Source organism: Cyrtonyx montezumae, unplaced genomic scaffold (genome assembly GCF_038088225.1).
Source record: "Cyrtonyx montezumae isolate F1298 unplaced genomic scaffold, pur_monq_1.0 scaffold_3, whole genome shotgun sequence".
NCBI classification, from domain to species: domain Eukaryota; kingdom Metazoa; phylum Chordata; class Aves; order Galliformes; family Odontophoridae; genus Cyrtonyx; species Cyrtonyx montezumae.
This window is the reverse complement of record NW_027072034.1, coordinates 47,921,095-47,939,619: the sequence shown is the minus strand read 5'-3', so window position 1 is coordinate 47,939,619 and position 18,525 is coordinate 47,921,095. Positions and strand designations below refer to the sequence as shown.

Below are 18,525 nucleotides of genomic sequence, written 5' to 3'. Positions count from 1 at the left end.
CTGATTGCAGTGTCCTTTTATGATGGCACCTTCAGGCTGCAGTTTAGTAATGAAAGCCCTGCTGATGGAGCTGTATGCTTCCTTGTCCTGAACTGTTGTGTATCCCTCCTCCTGTCAGGGACTCGTGACAGTCAGAGCCTCTGTCAAGCAAAGCAGCCAAAGCTCACAGACTGCATGCTGTCTTGGCTTCAGTTTGTTCTTTCAGTACCTGTATTGCTTGTGTGCAGCATTCCTTCCAGTTGTGCTGGGAGAAAAGGAACAGAACTATGAATTGCAGAGGCTCTTGTTTCTTTTCCAGCGAACATTCATGTAGATGGAGGTGCTTCATGATTCACCTGCTCATGAGCTCTGCTTAACTTGGGATGCATCCTCCCCCTGCAAAGGGTTTTATTTCTGAATGGTCGTGTTCCAGTTTGATCAGAAGTTATGGTTGTCATGCAGGAATCTTGTCACAAAATAATTTCTCCTTTTGCAGAGATTAGACTAGAATGTTGTTGTGCTAGTTTCATCATCTATGAAACATGTTTACATCAGAGTGTTTCTTGAGAAGGCGGTGGAAGCTTTTTCTCCTGCTATTATTCAATTTCTAATTTGTAATTACATCTCGCATTTAATCATGGCTGACTTAGTGCTAATGACAAGTGAAGTGTAATTGAAGATAAAGCCCCAGAAAAAGCAACTGGGAATAAGACAATTTGGAATGCTTGCAAACAGAGTTGTTGTTTTTTTTTTTAAGTTATTATTCTTGTTGGGTTAGTTATTAACCTATTTTTTGTTAGATTCACCACTCTGAGTCAGCAGAATTGCTGGAGAATAAGCTAGGTTTTCTTTTGATTCATGTGCTAATCCGAGATCTTTTTCCTTTTGAGTTTTATCTCAGGGCACCCACCAATAACATTCAGTTAGGATTGTCTGAGCTGATGTCACTGAAGGTAATAAAGACATCAGACGACAGGATTTTCATTTTCGCTGTACTGTTCACTCCCTGAACCTCCAGAACACCTAGGTAGGAAGTCCTTCCACTTGCAGAGGGCATTTATACTTCAGAAGCTCCATGAGTATTTTTAGTTCCTCCTAAAGAGTTTCAATAATGTTTTGCTCTTAGTAAATGTTCCTTAAAGCCAATGTCAGCATTTCCTGCTCTGTAATTACTATTTGCTAACATAAGGAGCAGGTTCCCAAAATAGTCTTTCTTCGTGTGAGTAGACCATACCCACGTGACTTTTTCCAGTGAAATCAGTTGTTTGTTTTGAATACTGCCTCAGAGATGGAAGGAGATGGCAGTATCATACCTCCCACGGAATTTGCCTGCCAGTTTAATTATTTTATAAGCACAGGCCCTACAAAGCACAGCTCTGCAAAGCTTTCCTTGTCTAGCCATACTGATTCAAGACCTAAAATGTGCTTAGACTTTAGTTGCTGGCAGAATCCTTGGTGACATAAAGTCGAGAGAACAGTGTTCTTGTCTGTTACGTGGTAAGCAAGGTATTGTAACTGTGTTAATAAAAATAATCTCAAAAATGGATAGTTCCTTCTGTTGACATACATTGCGTGCCATTACCCTAAAGACAGAGCTACAGTGGCAGATGCAGTGTTGTGTAGATGGCTCTGGATGTGCCCATTTCCAAAATATTTGTCTTCCTCGCTGCCGTGTGAGAAGAAAATAAAAAGAAATACAGAAACCAGTAACACAACTAGTTATTCCTCTTACAGACTGTAAACAAAATAAATGGTATAGAGGTGTTCATACTTTTTAGGTGTTGTTTCAGTGGTCTGACTCCTGTTCCTCTACAAAACACCTCCTACTTTCCCTTAAATCCATTGCAAACATAAGCTGTTTATATTTATCTGCTGAACTGCAGCTAAGTTAAAAGGCTACAGTAGCCAAAGAGATGATGAAGAAGGATAGTAAAAAGGCAGCATCAAGATAAACCTGACAATGTATTACTACTAGCAGTCATATATGATTTCTTCTGTGGCTGTATTCTGACTCAGAATGGTGTTCAGCTGGAGAGTGCTGCCTACTGCACTGCACTATCCTCTCACTGTCTCATTAGTTACACTTAGGGGCTGCTAAGATACTGTGTGCGAATCATGCTGTCTCAGACATTTACTTGGGGGCCCCTCTTTTCCTACCTTTCCATCTCTTAGTTTACTGAAGCTGACTGAACTTTGTCCAGTTCTTGTGCAAATGTGTGAGATACTTGTTGCCAGATGGATCTCTTGTGGTATGCAGGAATTATTTGAGACTTTGTTTTCACAGCCATTTGCTTTTAGGAATTCAATTTTTAATTATAATTCAGCGTGGTGTTTTCATTTCCAGGAAACACAAGTTGCGTTGCAAAAGGTTTGGGTTTTGTTTGTTTTTTTAACAGCCTTGGAAGTAAATATCACTAAGGAATCCCCATTCTACAATTACTTCACCATTTATGACATGTAACAGGTTGTCTCTAGATTCCACAAATTAATGTTACAGTAACAGCATGGCATTTGGACTGCTTACATGAAAGCATGGTCTCCCTGCTGGCATCAGGTGCCTGTGTCATCAGATAGCCCCAAAGTGTGAGCGCCATGTAAATAATTTTCTATTCCTATCTATTAAAAATCTAGTCATAGAATCATGAAATTATCACAGAATGGTTTGGGTTGGAAGGGACCCCAAAGTCACCCCATCCCCAACCCCTGCCATGGGCAGAGCTGCCCCCAGCAGCTCAGGCTGCCCAGGGCCCCATCCAACCTGGCCTTGAGTGCTCCAGGGATGGGGCACCACAGCTTCCCTGGGCAGCTGTGCCAGAGCCTCACTGCCCTCTGGGGAAAGATTTCTTCCTAACATCTCACATAAGTCTCCCTTTTAGTTTAAAGCCATTCCTCCTTGTCACTATTAGACCATGTAAAAAGTCACTCCTCATCCTACTTATAAGCTCCTTTTCTAGAAACTGGAAGAGTTATCAGCTTGAACAGTGTATAAACCACCTTGCAGAGAACGGCAACAAACATAAACAAAGCTGTGGACCAGCTGTACAAGGGAACAAATAATTCTGTTATTTAATCAGAGTAAAATTAGCCTGGAAAAGAGTGACCAAGTGGAGAAAAGAGAGAGAAATCATGAAGTAACTGAAATCATGAGAGACACGGAATAGATGACTTTGGATGATTTCTGGTGCAAGAATATAAATACAAGCAAAAGGAGGTAACTGGCCAGTAAGCTCGTGCTAGGTGGTACAGTACCCTGCTACAGGAAGATGCAGATCTCAGAAGCTTATCTTGGTCCAAAATGTGAGAGTAATTTGACTTGTTTGGCTAATTGCAAAATGAAAGTGCCCAGAAAATAATGAAGACACAGATGATGAAGAGAAAGATCTATCAGAAGAAGGCAGAAGTACATTTGTCTAAAGGTCTGATAATTAACAGAACTGAAGCAAACTTCTAAAAGTACTTCAGTGGATTAACCAAAATGAAAAGGCTACTATTTAGATATGTCTTCTCACAGTTCCAGTTATTACCCACAAGAAATTGGAGAGATATGAGTAATTATTTAAAAGTGGAAAGGCGCTTGATAATTTATTTCTGATTTTTGATCATTTTTTGAAATGCTTTGTTGCAGACAAACCAAATGATCTTATTTTACCCATAAGATGTTCTTGTGAAGCTCTGTGGCATCTCTTCTAGGCCAGATAAAATAGAATAGTATTGCATACGCTAACTGGGAGCTATTGCTGCATTTGACTTGACCTGCCAGCACACAGTGTTAATCAATTTCTCTGTTTATGAATTCCATCTTTGTCAGAATTTTGCCAATTTTAATCTGCTGTATTTGATGCATTTTCTTATCCTTAGAGGCCACAGAGTAACAGAAGCACGGACAAGTCTGGGTCTGAGCCCTTGGCCATGAAAAGAGCTTTAATGATGAGTGTTTACAAAAACTGATTTGAAGGGAAGCTAATAGAGGTTACTCTCCATTTAGTGGAAACGGAAAGAAAAACCTTGGTGTCATAAAGGTGCTTAAATGGACAAAAAGCCCCTCTGTGTTTGGCTGGAAGAAAAGATCTTGCTGTGAACCAGGCCTATTTTCTTCAAATAATCTCTAAGAAAACTGCCTCTGCCAAGCTAGGATCTGATTACCAGTTGCAGGCCTTGGACCATAGCTATTATTGTTTTAACATTTCTGCCTTTCTCTTTATCTCAGCACGAACCTGGCTGTATGGGCTGTTGTGTAACTTGACCTTGCTTGGAGATAAAAAGACAGGTTAGCACTCGGGGATCACAAAGACAGAAGCAAAAAGACAGTATTTAGAAAATAAAGAAGGGAGCTCACAGTGTATGATTATGTGTAGTGCTCTGCGCTGTGCTACGTGGGTGGCCAGCTGAATAGTTCCTTTCCGTGAGGCTCAGGTAGAAATGTGGAGTTTGGCATAGTTTCTCAATTTTTAACCTTGTCTGTGCAGGGAAGCTGTGGTTTTCATCACCAACATATTGATGTGACCTCAGATGATTTCCAGCACTATTTGATCTTAAGGAAAAAGCGAAGGAAAAGAGATGGAAGAATCACGGAATTGTAGGGGTTGGAAGGGACCTCTAGAGATTGAGTCCAACCCCCCTGCCAAAGCAGCTCCCTAGCCCAGGTTGCACAGGTTGCCAGGCGTCCAGGAGGGTCTGGAACGCTTCCAGAGGAGACTCCACCACCTCTATTATACATTGCATAAATGGTCACTGTCAAAACCAAACCAGTGGTGCAAGGCTGTGGGGTCCCAGTGGAGTCATGGTGGAAGCAAAGTAACCTCATCTCACAGACACAGAGCAACCCAAAACTCAGCTAGTGATAGCTTGTTGTTTCTATGATTCCATAGAGGCTTCAAGCCAAGAGTAGGGGAAGCATGCTTTTTTCATATCAGACCATATGGCAGATGATAAATACCCAATATTCTTACTGCCGAGAACTTCCTACATAGGCATGAACAGAAAAAGTAATGGCTGTATCAGGGTTTCCTGACAGATAACACCACGTTGTTCTTCACACATCCTCACTCTCTTACCTTTAAATTTATGAGCTGTTCAGACCCTTGTTCCCTTGTCTAATGACAAGAGTGTTTTAGTACTGCTACAGTACATGTCAGAAAAGAGAAGGGAATTGCAGCTTAGATAGCTCTGGCTAGGTGGGAGTTCTGGTTCCAGTCTTGGCTTTATTTTGAATGGCTTTTCATAATTGTCTTAAGATTCTGGCTAAAGACACAGCAAAACAGCATATGGTCTCAGTTGTCTGTACTGGTGTTTTGTCAGCTAGAAGAACAGTTACTTGTGAAAAGGTACTGTGTAGTGTTCTGGATTCCCATTAGCTTTTCCAGCTGTTATTTACACATAGCAAAACACCTCTTGTTAACCTGGGCGTTCAGACTTGTTGAGTCCAAACGAAGGATTAAGCTGCTAGGACCTACAGCCATCAGACCTGTCTCTGTCCTGCAAACACGACAGTTCTCTGCTTGCTTGAGGTTCTCAACCGAGACAATGAGTTAGGTTACACAGTGTATTTGGAAAGTTTTATTTTCCTCATCATTTTACCTTGTATGAATTGTATTTGCTGTGGGTGACCAAAAAGCAGAAGTCCCTAGGGAACACAACAGCATTAAGCCTGGTTAGAGCATTCTGACATGGTTCAACGGTTCTTTTTTGACTACTTGATGGCAAAACAAACTGACTTTGTGTTTTTCCCCCTTCCAGACTCTGACAACACCTGCCCCATTTGCAGATGAAACAAGCTGCCAGTGCCGAGCACCCCACGAGAAGCTAACCATTGCTCAAGCCCGCCTAGGAACGCCAGGTATGTGTGGAGAACTACATCAGTGGGACCATGGGTGCTCTCCAAGCACAGGCTCTCCCTTACAAATGTGTATCAAATACTTGCCTTTGCCTTCTATCTGGAAGCAGAGAGGCCAGCATGATATCTGATACTATCAGGTAATGGGGAAGAAACTAGTGACTAAATGACCTTCATTTTTTGCTGGAGAAAAAATAGGATAAAACATTTCAAGCTAGAGTTGGATATTTTCTTGGATGCTTGCATGTTGGTCACAAGGAAGGCTTGCCAGCCCACTCCGGACAGCCTTAGAATTGTGTTATGTAATGGCTACCACTGGAGATTCTTTCACTTATCCTCTTGTTGACCAAAGAAAAAATGCCAAGTGGCCTTAATTAAAGATCCATTACCCTTTGTAAAGAAGACATTCTTAATTTGTGAGCTCTGTTTGAACATTTTTTCAGGCTTACCTCTGTGGTTGGGCTGGGGAAACAGAAAATCACACAAAAAGTCACAGAAAGTCTCAGAAAGTTTCACAGAAAATCACACAAAAATATTTCAATCCCACTGAATTCCAAGCAAGCCTTTACATGCTTACTCTACGTACTTAAAATAAACTTCTAGAGTACATAAGCAGATCCACTGTAGAGGAGTATATACCAGATTTCTAGTCAGTTGTTCTAGGTATTATGTGATCCCATATTTTCACGGACCCCCAGATGTCCTGACAGCAGAGACATCTCCCTGTAGCACTGTAGTACACTCCACGAATGTTGGGGCTCTGTTTTTCTTCTCTCTGCTGAACTTTTGCTTGCAGGTAGCTTATCCATGGCACAGGGGGCAGGCCAGTCATTTGGTAAAGTATGTTTTACCTTTTCTGCTTGAAGACTGTTGCTGAAGATTTCATATGGAAGAGATATATGGGTGATAGCAGGTGTAAGATTAAAAAGTAGATAGATAGGCTCATTAATAAGAGGGAAGGATGAGAAAGAGCAGTGAACTGCTTATGTGGAAGAGGTGGGCTATGGGGAAAATAAGCCACAGACCAGAAGGAAGAAAATGTGAAGTAATAGTAAAAAGCAAGGTAAAAAAATAAAAAAATACAGAAGACAGAACTGTCTAGAAAGGCAGAGGAAAAAGAACAAGACATATGGTGGAACTATGAATGAGACAGGAGGATGACATTTTTGCTAAATTAGAATACAGGGATGATGGATGATAATAAATAGGCTAAGTTTGAGAGAAAACAGCGGAGTGCAGAGAAGAGGCAGCAGTTAGGCAGATTCATCCACAGAGGATTTTGAATATCAGAACTGGAGTAGATATTCACAGTGATCTTATCTGGGAACAAAAACCTGTTCATCTGAATTAAGCAAAACTTGTTTGGGGTCTGTGAAATCACTGTTGTGTTTGTTTCTCCACAGTTGACAGACCTGTCAGAGTCTATGCAGATGGGATATTTGACCTCTTCCACTCTGGCCATGCTAGAGCGCTTATGCAAGCCAAAACTCTATTCCCAAATAGCTACTTATTAGTAGGAGGTAAGATCAGAGTAATTTATTGAGCTGAATTTTTGCTTCTGTGCTTCAGCGTTAGTGTTATTGCTGTGCTCTCACCCCCAGCTGTTAATGCACTATGACTTTGAATGCTGCTTTCACTCTGGGGGCTTTCTATAGGTGATTTGCCTTGACTTACATCTTACAATTGCATCAATTAAAGTAAAAATCAAATTCTGCCCTCAGCAGCACAGGCACAATTCCCATTCTAGTTAAAGCAGGTGTCTGCGTGACTCTGAGCTTAGAATAGCTCCACATGAATAATTTACCTTTTTCAGTTATTCGCTCAAAATTGTTCAAAGATGGAGATGAGTGAATGAGATCAGCTGCTCATTTATTTCTGGCTCTTGAATCCCTCTGCCAGTCAGGCACAGCCCACGTCCTCTGGCTGCTGGGTCAGTACTGAGTGTGCAAGCCCAATCTTCAACATCAGCAGATAAACTGAATCTAGCCTGTTATCATCGTAGACCTAAATGCAGATCATAACTTGAATGTATCTTGCAGTTCACAACTGTCCTCAGGCAATTTTCATTCTTTTCATTTTTTTCCACTAATTCCTTCTTTTTTTTTGCTGCATGGCTTGCTAACAGATGCTCAGCAGTTGGCATATGCCAGAGAAGTCACTGGAGAGTGGCTGTTTCCTGCCCAGTTGGCTGTGTGAGCACTATTCTCATGAGGCCCCAAGAACATGCATCTCATTTCCAGTTTCCCCACACCTTTGAGTTTGAGATACATCTCAGAAATATTGCACAACAACATTCAGCTGCTCAGACATTAACAGAATTGATAATAAAGAGAATGTGAACACAACCTTCAGATATTTTCTAAGATTTGTTCCAAATCAGTTGGAAGGGTGAAGGGTAAAAAAACCAACCAAACAAAAAAAGCAATGTAGAGGAAAAGCAAAATATCCTTTTAAACATAACCTTCAGATTTAATGTTAAGCCTGTGAATGGTAACAATTCAAAGGGAGCTTCCTAAGAGGGATGACATCCCTTTGTTATGGAGGAAAAATTTAGGACTCTTTTTTCCCTCTTCATCCAGATAGCTTGCAGAAGAAACAAGTGGAGGTGCACAAATGTGAAGCTTGAAAAATGAAAGTTATGTAGGTTTTGTTCTTGTTTTCAAAAGGAAGAGAGGTGAAATGTTGTCTCGGACGTCAGGGAAGGAGCTCTGGGGCAAAAATCTAGCTTTGTTGAATTTCGTGGCATAGCTTCACTTTGCCCTTTAATTCTGGAGTGAAAGACAAAGCAGACAGTGCTCATTAGTACCGTTTCACAGCAATGCAGTGCCTTAGCATGTTTAAAGAATGGGCACTTTTCCACACCCACATACAATTTGTGCTGCAAAAGCACTGGCATCACATGTTCTGATGCTCATCACAACCAATCCCTTTTATTTCTTATTGTGAAAATAATTATTTGGAGCTGAGATGTTTTTGATAGACATTTATACCTTCTCATTAGAGCAGGATGGTGGAAATAAAAGGAAATACGGACATACTGTGTCTGCACTGTATATGAACAAATAGTACTCAAAAACTGAAATGGCACCTTTCTATAAAATTCAAGCAAAAATTATTATTTTCCAATAATTTTAGTAGACTTTTCCTTCCAGGAGAGGGTAGCTCTAAGATTACGTAGAGTTTGAAAAGAAATATAAATTCAGTCTCAGAAAGGGATCTTTCTACTGCAGATGTTTTTTCTCCGTTTAATTTTTTGTCAGCAATCATGGAAAAATGATGTAATAAGAGAGAGTAGCATTTAGCTAGCTGAAAGACATGTATATATTAATATCTGACTTTGAATCTTGCCTCAACTCTGGGGCTATTTACATTTTTCCTACTTGAAAGGTCCTTAATGACCATACATCCAGAATATCCATTTTAAATCTCAAAGAAGACAGTCTTTGCCAGAGCCTCGTCTGATAGGTTGACGTTTTCAAACTGGAAAGAAGTAGCTGCTGTAGGGCTGCTATCACGCACCTCTGCAGCACTAATAACACTGCATTTATCATTTGTCAAGTACCTTTAGTGTTTGTCCAGTGTCACAGAAAAGGAGTTCCAAAGGCATGGGTTTGACCTGTGTTAAAGGACAGTCAACCCATAGGGTATCAAATTATTCCATGTGGGAGTCAAGTGACTATTGCAGCTATGATATTGGACAGAGTTAGAGCCGTGCGGACATTCCGTTACACAACATTATGTAAGTGCAAGGATAACAGCCAACTTGTATAGTCCTCCAGTAACATGAATGTTGCTCCACCCTCTCCACTAGAGCGTATGGCTTCTCCCAGTCCTTTCCACAGGCTTTTCTTCTGTGATTTCCCCCTTGATCACGCCAAAAGCTTTTTTTTCTCTTTCTGTGAAATCAAAGCTAAACTCAGAGACAGATTTCTGTAAAATCTGCCCTGACTTGTTTTCTGTCAGTGTTTATTTGGTGAATAACTGTTCTTGTGTGATTTAAAGCTGTGTGGGCAAATTAATCACTTAGAACTTTGTTTACGTAAGAACAAACCTTCATATTGCGAGAGTGTTTGAACACTGGAACACGGTGCTGTGGGGTCTCTGTCTCTGGGATGTGCGCCTGCTGCAGTCAGCTTCCCTCCAGGGTGGGGTCATTCGATTAGGTGTCCAGCTATCTTTCTGCCTCAACCATATTGCGGTATATGAAGTTTGTGAGCACTATGCTGACATTGCACTTTCTGTTTATATTTCAAGCACTGCCCATCACCCCTGAAATCTCTACTTGTAGCTTCACATGTGCCTACAGTATCACTTGAGATGTCCTATGACATCTCACGTGGGCTCTGGCTATAGCTTCAGAAGGGGAATCTCTCATAAATCTGGTTGTACCTGGCAACCATGAGCAGAACTCCTTAGAAGCCCTGGAGCTCTGCAAAACTAGCTAAGATGATAACTAAGTGCTTAATGGAATTACAGGGAAGTCAAAAATGTCTGCTTATGCAAATTCTACTGCAGGTGAAGCCATTTTGATGATACTTGCATATTTTAGTTTGCAGCGATGATTTAACTCATAAATTCAAAGGCTTCACTGTGATGAATGAAACGGAGAGATATGAAGCCCTCAGACACTGTCGCTACGTGGATGAGGTCATCCGAGATGCACCCTGGACACTAACACCAGAGTTCCTTGAAAAACATAAGGTACATTTCTCCCCTTATCCCCTTTTACCTCATATGGACTGTCAGTCGAAGGTTAACAGCAAGTATGTTAAGTTAAGTTGTATCAGCTGGAGTAGATTAGTTAATTCAGTTCACTCCAGTCACTGAAGTTAGGGACACTGCCTTGCTTGCCCTCTGTCAGAAAGTGTTGTATTTCTCTTCTGTATTTTTTCCTTTTCTATTATAGTCAAGCATAATTAACTAAATGGACTTTGGTGCCCACATCACTGGGAGATTAAAGGACAGCAAGGTTGTTACACAGCTTTAAGCAGGCAGACTCGTTAATCCCGCCTCCATAGTTTTGCATGTAATGGCTCTGCCACTTGACTCATCTCTTCCAGTAGAAGAAACAGCTGTCTTCATTTTTCTACAGAATATTACACAGAGACAGCCACAGCAGCATGTTAATGCCAGTGCTTCTAGAGACAAGCTTTCTGTTCTTCCATTATCATAGAACGCAGCAGTTTTAGGCCTAAATCTAGTTGCAGTATTCTAGGTGATGGCTTTAGGATGAGAATGTCAAAAGAAAGTAAGCTGAAGTGAAGAGCTGATCCTTCACACACCCCCTCACTGAACCAAAATTCAGTGATGGTGGCATGTGATTCTTCTTCTGTTCACTGGCAGATTGACTTCGTAGCCCACGATGACATCCCGTACTCCTCTGCTGGCTCGGATGATGTCTACAAGCACATAAAGGAGGCAGGTAAGAGCAACTTCTCAGTTTTAGCACCTTTCCATTCAGCCTCAGCTCAAACTCTTTTACTGCCTTTTGACCACAACTGCTGGGAGAAAAGCAGCAGAGATAGCACCATGTTCTTTTACGCTCTAAAATCAGGTATTGCTGGTTTCAGCAGGAAGATTGACTTTGTAAAACCACAAAGGATGTCCTTTGCTGAATTCCTGCCGTAGCCCCCAGGAAAACATTCAAATCTGTCAAAAAAAAGAGTCCCATCTTTTTCTCTTTAATGATTTTAGGGTGCCAAAGCAAGAGCTCTAAACTGATGGAAATGAGTTCAGTTCCCATAGCAGCCCAGCCAACTGCAGCAGCTTGTTGGTAACCACAGATTGATGACTGCTTGACACACAACAGTCCTGAATATGAGAGGCCACACCTTCAGCCTCCAGGAGTTATTAGGATTGCCTTCTGATTTGCACTGATGGTGTTTTCACTACACTGGCAGAAGGTTTACATCAGTACCAGAGTAATTAATTTGGCATGACCATTTAGCAGGTTGTTTTACTGCCATATTGCACTGAATGTGAACAAGCTGAAGTCATCACGAGTTTGTCTTCAGTTCCTGGAAGCTGATCTGAGCAGACCATGTTAAGCCACTGTTTGCTGGGATAGCTGCTTCTGGCAAGATGAACAGTGCAGGAGGTGGAACTGATTGTTTCTTTCTTCCGCTGCTCTCTGGATGTGCTACTTTGAACAATTAATCCTCTTCTTAGTCTTAAAAAAATCCAAGAACAAATCTTCTCACTGATAATTTGTAGCGCAGAATGACATTCTCAAGCTATGTAATGACAGCAGTAGAGCAGGTACTGACCTGAGCTGCACAATAAGCTTTTTATAGCAGCAGTTCTTGATCTCTTTCCACTTGCAGATGTCACTGTGGTGTTGGACTCGCAGACCTCCTTGGGGAACTGCTGCTGTACAGTTTCAGAGCCAGCACCACTTTTATTAGGCAGTGGAACAAATGTACCAGTGGTACGGGTGGGACATACAGAATAGATGCTGACTTGACAGCTATTCTGCATTCATTCTGTGAGGTGCCAAGTTCCCAGTACAACATGACAGGCAATCTTGGTGTCACTCTGCTGTTATCAGACTGGGCTAGACAGTGCCCAGTCTTGACACATCCTTCTCTGCTCCTGTTAGGAATGGGCGCCGTGAACTTGCACCCTTAACAGAAATTCAAACTTTGTGTGGACCACACAGTATGAGCTTGTAACTTCAGGGAGCTGTGTTCTGTCCTATGTCTGTCACTGAAGGATGCTGAAGAAGTGATTTCAGTTTTATGTGACTGAAATTTGTTAGACGTAAAACAGGAATAATGCTCCCTTAGTTTTGAGATCTAAAAATGTAATGGTCCTAGCACTCCAGAACGGTGTTATTACTGTAATGAATTTCTCCTAGGCTATTTGTTTTAAATAGAACAACCCTGTGGAAGCATTTATGCATTTTTCCTTAGCTTCGGTACTCCCATTTTCTCACATAAAGTTGTTAAGTGAGCAGAGAAGCAACTGCAAAGTTTGAAATTCCATGCGTAGGTTCCCAAGGACTGCTATTTCCTTATAAACCTCTGCATGTCTGTAAACAACTAGGCTTGAAAATAGGAACCAGCCTAACACATGAAGCAAATAAAAACAAAATCAAGTGACTAAAGGTAAAAGAGCTAAAGTTAAAGTGGCTTTACACTTACTTACTTGAAAACAATTCAGCATTTGGCTTAGCAAGAGTAGAGTTTGGCTTTTGTTAATGAATTCTTGCAGCTCCTATTTATAGCAGCTCCTGGCTTAAAGTGGATTTCACTGCTTCCAGAAATAGTTTCCTGAGTGACTGCTGCATGCCTGAAAAGCATAACTGGGGAAACCTCTCTGCTCTTGATTAAAATAATCTAACTTTGAGGAGAATACTAATTAGAGATCATAAGGAAAACACATCAAATATAATTCAGTCACAAGAGGCTGCTTAGCTTCTCGATTCTTTCCCCATTTGTTTTTCTAACCCTGTGAAATTGGTTAGCACTGCCTCCCTTCTTCCAGTGAATGTGAGAATTATCAGTAGCTATAGCACTCTTTGAAGACAAAGCACCATTTTTTTTTTTTTGCAAAACTACTTCTAGTCTTACCTCACAGCTCTTTCTTGTTAGAAGCTTAATACTGCAATTACATATAAGTGATAGTAGTAATTTTCATGTCCCTAAGTAACTCCTAAGGCAAGGTGTGCTGCTATTACTGCCTCAGTCACTTGTTTCAGTAGGTCAAGCAATCCTTTCTTGATGAGGAGAACAGTGAAAAACATACATTCCTCAGCTGTGTTGAGAAAAACAATGCAGCATTAATAAAGTGCCAGTTTTATTAGTTGGAGAGGGGAGAGTGATTATGCAACCACTTAAGTGGCTAGGTTCACGTGAAGGAGGGGCTGGGGAGCTTGATGGCCTCAGTCCCTGTTGTATTTTTGTATTTTGTAATGCAGAGTATACATCTCCTGCCTGAAGGTGCTTTGTGGTTTTGGGATGGTTTGTCTAACTGCATTTGTTTGGTTGTTTTTTTTTTTAAACTTAGCAGAACAAAGACTGTCAGACAGTGCAACACAGGAATGGGGGGGAGAGTAGAAATACACAAGAGAGCAGCAGATGGTCTTTCAATAGCGTGAGTGGAAGCCAATTGCTTCCCCCAGCCTTTTATGTAACATTAAAGAAGGGCTGACTCAGGAGCCTCTGCCAGACTGGTAACTTCATCAGAACTGACACTGTGCAGGGGGGAAGTTTTAGCCCTTCTGTAGGCTGGGGAAAAATGAACCGTACAGCGACCTAGTGCCCTTGCACAAAGGAACAAGAAGAAAGAGCTAGGAACAAAATGGCCGGAATTGCAAGTGTCTTGACTTTGGTTAGGCTTTTTGTGTCCCTTCTCAGCTACCTGCTGCAGTGCCTGGTCCTGCCGTGCTTTTCCAGCTGGCTTTCTTTTCCCACTTTGCTCAGGAATGTTCGTACCAACGCAGAGAACTGAGGGTATCTCAACATCAGATATAATCACAAGGATTGTCCGGGACTATGATGTGTATGCCCGGCGCAACCTCCAACGGGGATACACCGCCAAAGAGCTGAACGTTAGCTTTATAAACGTAAGTACACTGATGCACGTTTGCTTCTTGAAACGTTCTCTCCTAGGACCCTGAAGGCTAAGAACGTGTATCTTCCCCCTAATGTTTTAAAAGGGAAGACCGAGCTGGGAAGAGCTTAATTTAAAAGAAATAAGTAAGCTGAAGATAGTAGTAATTATTCCTATTAATTAGCGGCTTCATCTCTAATTTTGGCTTTCACATTCATAACAGTGCTGCTGCTCCTGTCTCTCCTTGAGCTGGAAATGACTTAATAACATAGTGGGAAGGAAACCAGCCCTGCAGCTGCTTTCTTCTCAAACAAAGACCCAGTAAACAATTTGTGTCTTCATTCCTATTGAGAGAAGGCAGCGCAGAAAGCAAAGATTCTGATATCCAAAATTTCACTGCAGGGTGACAAGATTAATAAAGAAACAACTCAAGGATCAGCATTTTTGTTAACAAGAGAAGGCTAAAATAGGTCTTAAAACACGGGGAGGTATGTTAGGAAGTTAATGCCTAAGTGATGCTGAAAAGTTTAAAAATCAGAATATGTAGCATAAGAGTGCAAGTCGGGCAAAAGCGCTGTTTGGAAGGATTGCTCACAGAAATTCAGCTGCACTTTACTCTCCAGTACACAGTAACTGAGATGAAAGCTTACTTCCCTTCATTTTCTGTTTCAAGAAAGGCTTTGAGATTACCTAGATAACTGAAATCTTCCTTGTGATTGGGCTAGATCATAGGGGGCCTTACCCCTCCTCCTCTGGAGCTGGGAAGCCCCCTCATGAATGACTGAACTGTGTCATTTCTTGAGGATTTTGTTTACTTGTTTCTTATCTCAAAGGCTGGAAGATAAATTACAGCACACTGGGCAGAAATATTTCACTGTGTTTCTTTTTGGTCTTTTACACCTCTGAAGAATCCTGCTTTAAGTGTTCCATCCATAACAATCATTATTGCAAGCATCCATTAAACTAGAGCATGCTGAATGCCTTGGGGGCTCTTAAAGTCATTCTTTAACTGCTCCAAGGTTAAGATACTGTTTACAAATCTCACACTTCCCCCAGACCTAAACCCATGTTTTGAAGTCCCTTCTGACATTTGGTTATTGCAGCTTATTTATTGTAACTTAAATGCAGAAATACTACTTTTCACCAGAGACTTTTTCTGTTTCAAAACAAACAAAAAAAAATAAAGAAAGATTTCACCAGACAGAAAAGCATTGATTTCCTAGGTAATGGAGGGCTGCCTGCTAGGTGCAAAATGAGTTAGGCTTTTCTGGACTTCAGTGACTTTCTTTGGTCTGTAGCCTGCAAAGACAGTGCAAGTGATTCATGAGCTAGAATAACCTTGCCCCCCAAGCACTAAACAGTATGCATTCTGACAGGCAATTAGAGGGGCAATTAAATGAAGTTCACAGGAAATTAAAAGCTGATTGTGCTACTGTGGATTTTCATTCTGTTTTCAAGGGCAAAGGTTTAATGAGTTATGGATACTGTACTTTTGAGCACAGGAGCCCTTCAAACCTGAAGTGTTTTAGAAGCTTGGCCAAATAATGGCTCTCTAATATTATCATCTTCACTTTCACTTTCTTTTTCTCCACTACTAAGTAATAGGAGTTTGCTCTCTTTTCTGGCCACAGGCCACTGACATATCACATAATCACAGAACTGTAGGGGTTGGAAGGGACCTCACTGAGTCCAACCCCCTGCCACAGCAGCTCCCTAGCCCAGGTTGCACAGGTAGGCGTCCAGGCGGGTCTGGAACGTCTCCAGAGAAGGAGACTCCACCACCTCTCTGTGCAGCTGTGCCACTGCTCCGTCACTGCACTGGGAAGAAGTTCCCATGCACACTTGTGCAGAACTTTCTGTGCTTCAGTTTGTGACCATTTCCCCTCGTCCTATCACCACACACTGCTGAGAAGAGTCCAGCCTCATCCCTTTGCCTCCTGCTCCTTAGATATTTACAGATGTGGATCAGATCCCCTCTGAGTCTTCTTTTTTCCATGCTGAACAGCCCCAGGTCTCTCAGCCTTTCCTCATACAGGTGTTCCACGCCCTTTATCGCCTTTGTGGCCCTCTGCTGGACTCTCTCCGGGAGATCCCTGTCTGTGCACATCCTGTTGCAGTCTGAAGTTCCTGTGTTTGCCACACTCTGAGGTGAACAGAATTTTCATTCTGCTCGGCAGAACTGTGTGCACAGAGGCATGTGGGACCAAGTCAGCACCAAGGCTGGCACGTCAGCAGCAGGACACAATCATCTTTTGCTTTCTACTGAGTTTGAACTGTTAATTTCTCATTTGTACTATTGACAAGATTCACAACATCTTCAAAGTGCATTCAGTTTGCAAGTATGTACAGCATCATGTAGTGAAATAATCATAGCAATAGCATAAACATTCTTTCCAATACACACTTTCTGCACTTTGTTACAAATATGTTAGATGTGCATATAAATGTAAAGCAGATAGAGCAGTGAGATTTGGTTTTCTTCTTTGCGTTCAGTGCGTAATGTTTCCCAACTCCCTGTATATTAATCTCTGCCCACACTTTCTAAACAGGAGAAGAAATATCGCTTTCAAAACCAAGTGGACAAAATGAAAGAAAAAGTAAAGAACGTAGAGGAGAAATCAAAAGAATTTGTTAACAAGGTGGAAGAGAAGAGCCATGACCTCATTCAGAAATGGGAAGAAAAGTCCAGGGAATTTATTGGCAACTTCTTAGAGCTGTTTGGACCTGACGGAGCCTTGGTAGGTATTCGGCCACCCCAGGAAGTCTGAGTGTTTGTATTTTTTTATTCTCTGTAACGCAGATCAAGAGCACATTCTTTTGCTGCATTATTTATTTGAAGTCCAGCGCAGTGGGCTAACACAGGACCTGCTTGCTGAATCCAGTAACGCGTGCCAATACTGCAGCAGGAGGATATGCAGTGTCTGTCACTTCTTTACAACAATTTCTGTCTTCTGTATTCATAATTTTTTCTTGTAACCAGTGAGATGCCTTGCTGTTAAGTAAGATGTAATACTGGATGCGATACTACATTCATTGTGCTGCCTAACAGACACTTAGTACTAAACAAACAGATTTAGTACAGTCTGTTTTCCTCATTAGCACTAAACGGGACCACACAGATATTAGAGAGAAATTATACACCAAAGTTGGTGAAACAGGAACATTAACAATTTAATTGTTCTGTTCATCCTCTGTACTCAGCAGTAGAAGATAATATTTTCTAGTTTACGTTCATTTCTCAGTGCTTAAAATCAGTAGTTCTTCCATGGTGAACCGTGTCGTGTGACTGACTGCAGTGAATTTTCAGGTTAAACTGAAGCTCTTTTGAAGGTCTCCTTGGTAAGTGCTGGCTCCATAGGCCTCATTTACCAAAGATCTTCTGATGCTTTGGAAAGCAAGTTAAGGGGATGTATCATAACATCTGGGGGAGAAATCCCAACACATTGTCTTTTCAAACTAAAATCCTGTGATGGGCGGTGAGTTGGTTACAAAATGGAGGCCCAGAAGAGACCTGGCTCTCATCTTTCAGTTCCCATAGTTGTTAAACATTCTGTAGCCTTGTTTTCTTGTATTGTTTCCCACTGCTACCTTGAAACCAGGAGCAAAACTTTTGAATACAGAAGTTACCATTTGTTAATGCAGAACTTTTAGCCCTTCTTGCTGGGAGTTGTTCCTTTTCCAGCAAACCTCTCTGTCCAAACAAGCTCTGGTGGAAGCCCAGGCCCCAGCCAAACCCTCCAGTACTGGCATCTCAGACGTGCTGTTTGAGTTGCAAGCTCCAAGCAAAGGTTTTGTTCAGCTTGTGGAAGGTTTTGCAAGTACAGAGGAGAGAAGCAAGCAATGCAGAGTAAGGTGAGGGGGCAGAGTAAGAACTAGAGAGGTGCCCAGCAGGACAGCAGGATGCTTCAGAGGTGCACGCAGACAGTCAGGCCGCTCCCTCCTCATTTGAAAACAAACCTTTTGCAAAAGAACAGTGCACAGCTTTAAGTGTCTATGGCTTACTGTTTGAGACAAAATGTCAACAGAGGCAGCAAGCCAGAAAAAAAGCAGTTTAGCAGGAGCGTGATGTAGTTACCATTGGAACATTTGTGAAGAGCCAACACACAGTGTTCCCTCATCTTACTTTCATCAGTCTGTAATTGAACAGCATACCATCATGA

General features: G+C 41.6%; 1 protein-coding gene across 2 annotated transcripts in view; it reads left to right on the top strand.

Annotated features, from left to right (window-relative positions):
- The window catches only part of PCYT1B (phosphate cytidylyltransferase 1B, choline), a 29,656-nt gene that overhangs the window by 6,434 nt on the left and 4,697 nt on the right, over positions 1-18,525 (top strand). Inside the window, exons 2-7 of one of the 2 annotated variants that reach the window (XM_065741501.1) lie at positions 5,716-5,815; positions 7,216-7,332; positions 10,362-10,513; positions 11,156-11,234; positions 14,236-14,378; positions 16,915-17,103. In XM_065741501.1, the coding sequence (XP_065597573.1) occupies positions 5,716-5,815; positions 7,216-7,332; positions 10,362-10,513; positions 11,156-11,234; positions 14,236-14,378; positions 16,915-17,103 (780 nt within the window). Of the gene's footprint in view, positions 1-5,715; positions 5,816-7,215; positions 7,333-10,361; positions 10,514-11,155; positions 11,235-14,169; positions 14,379-16,914; positions 17,104-18,525 lie in introns of both variants that reach the window. The other variant, XM_065741500.1, reaches the window with a different exon arrangement.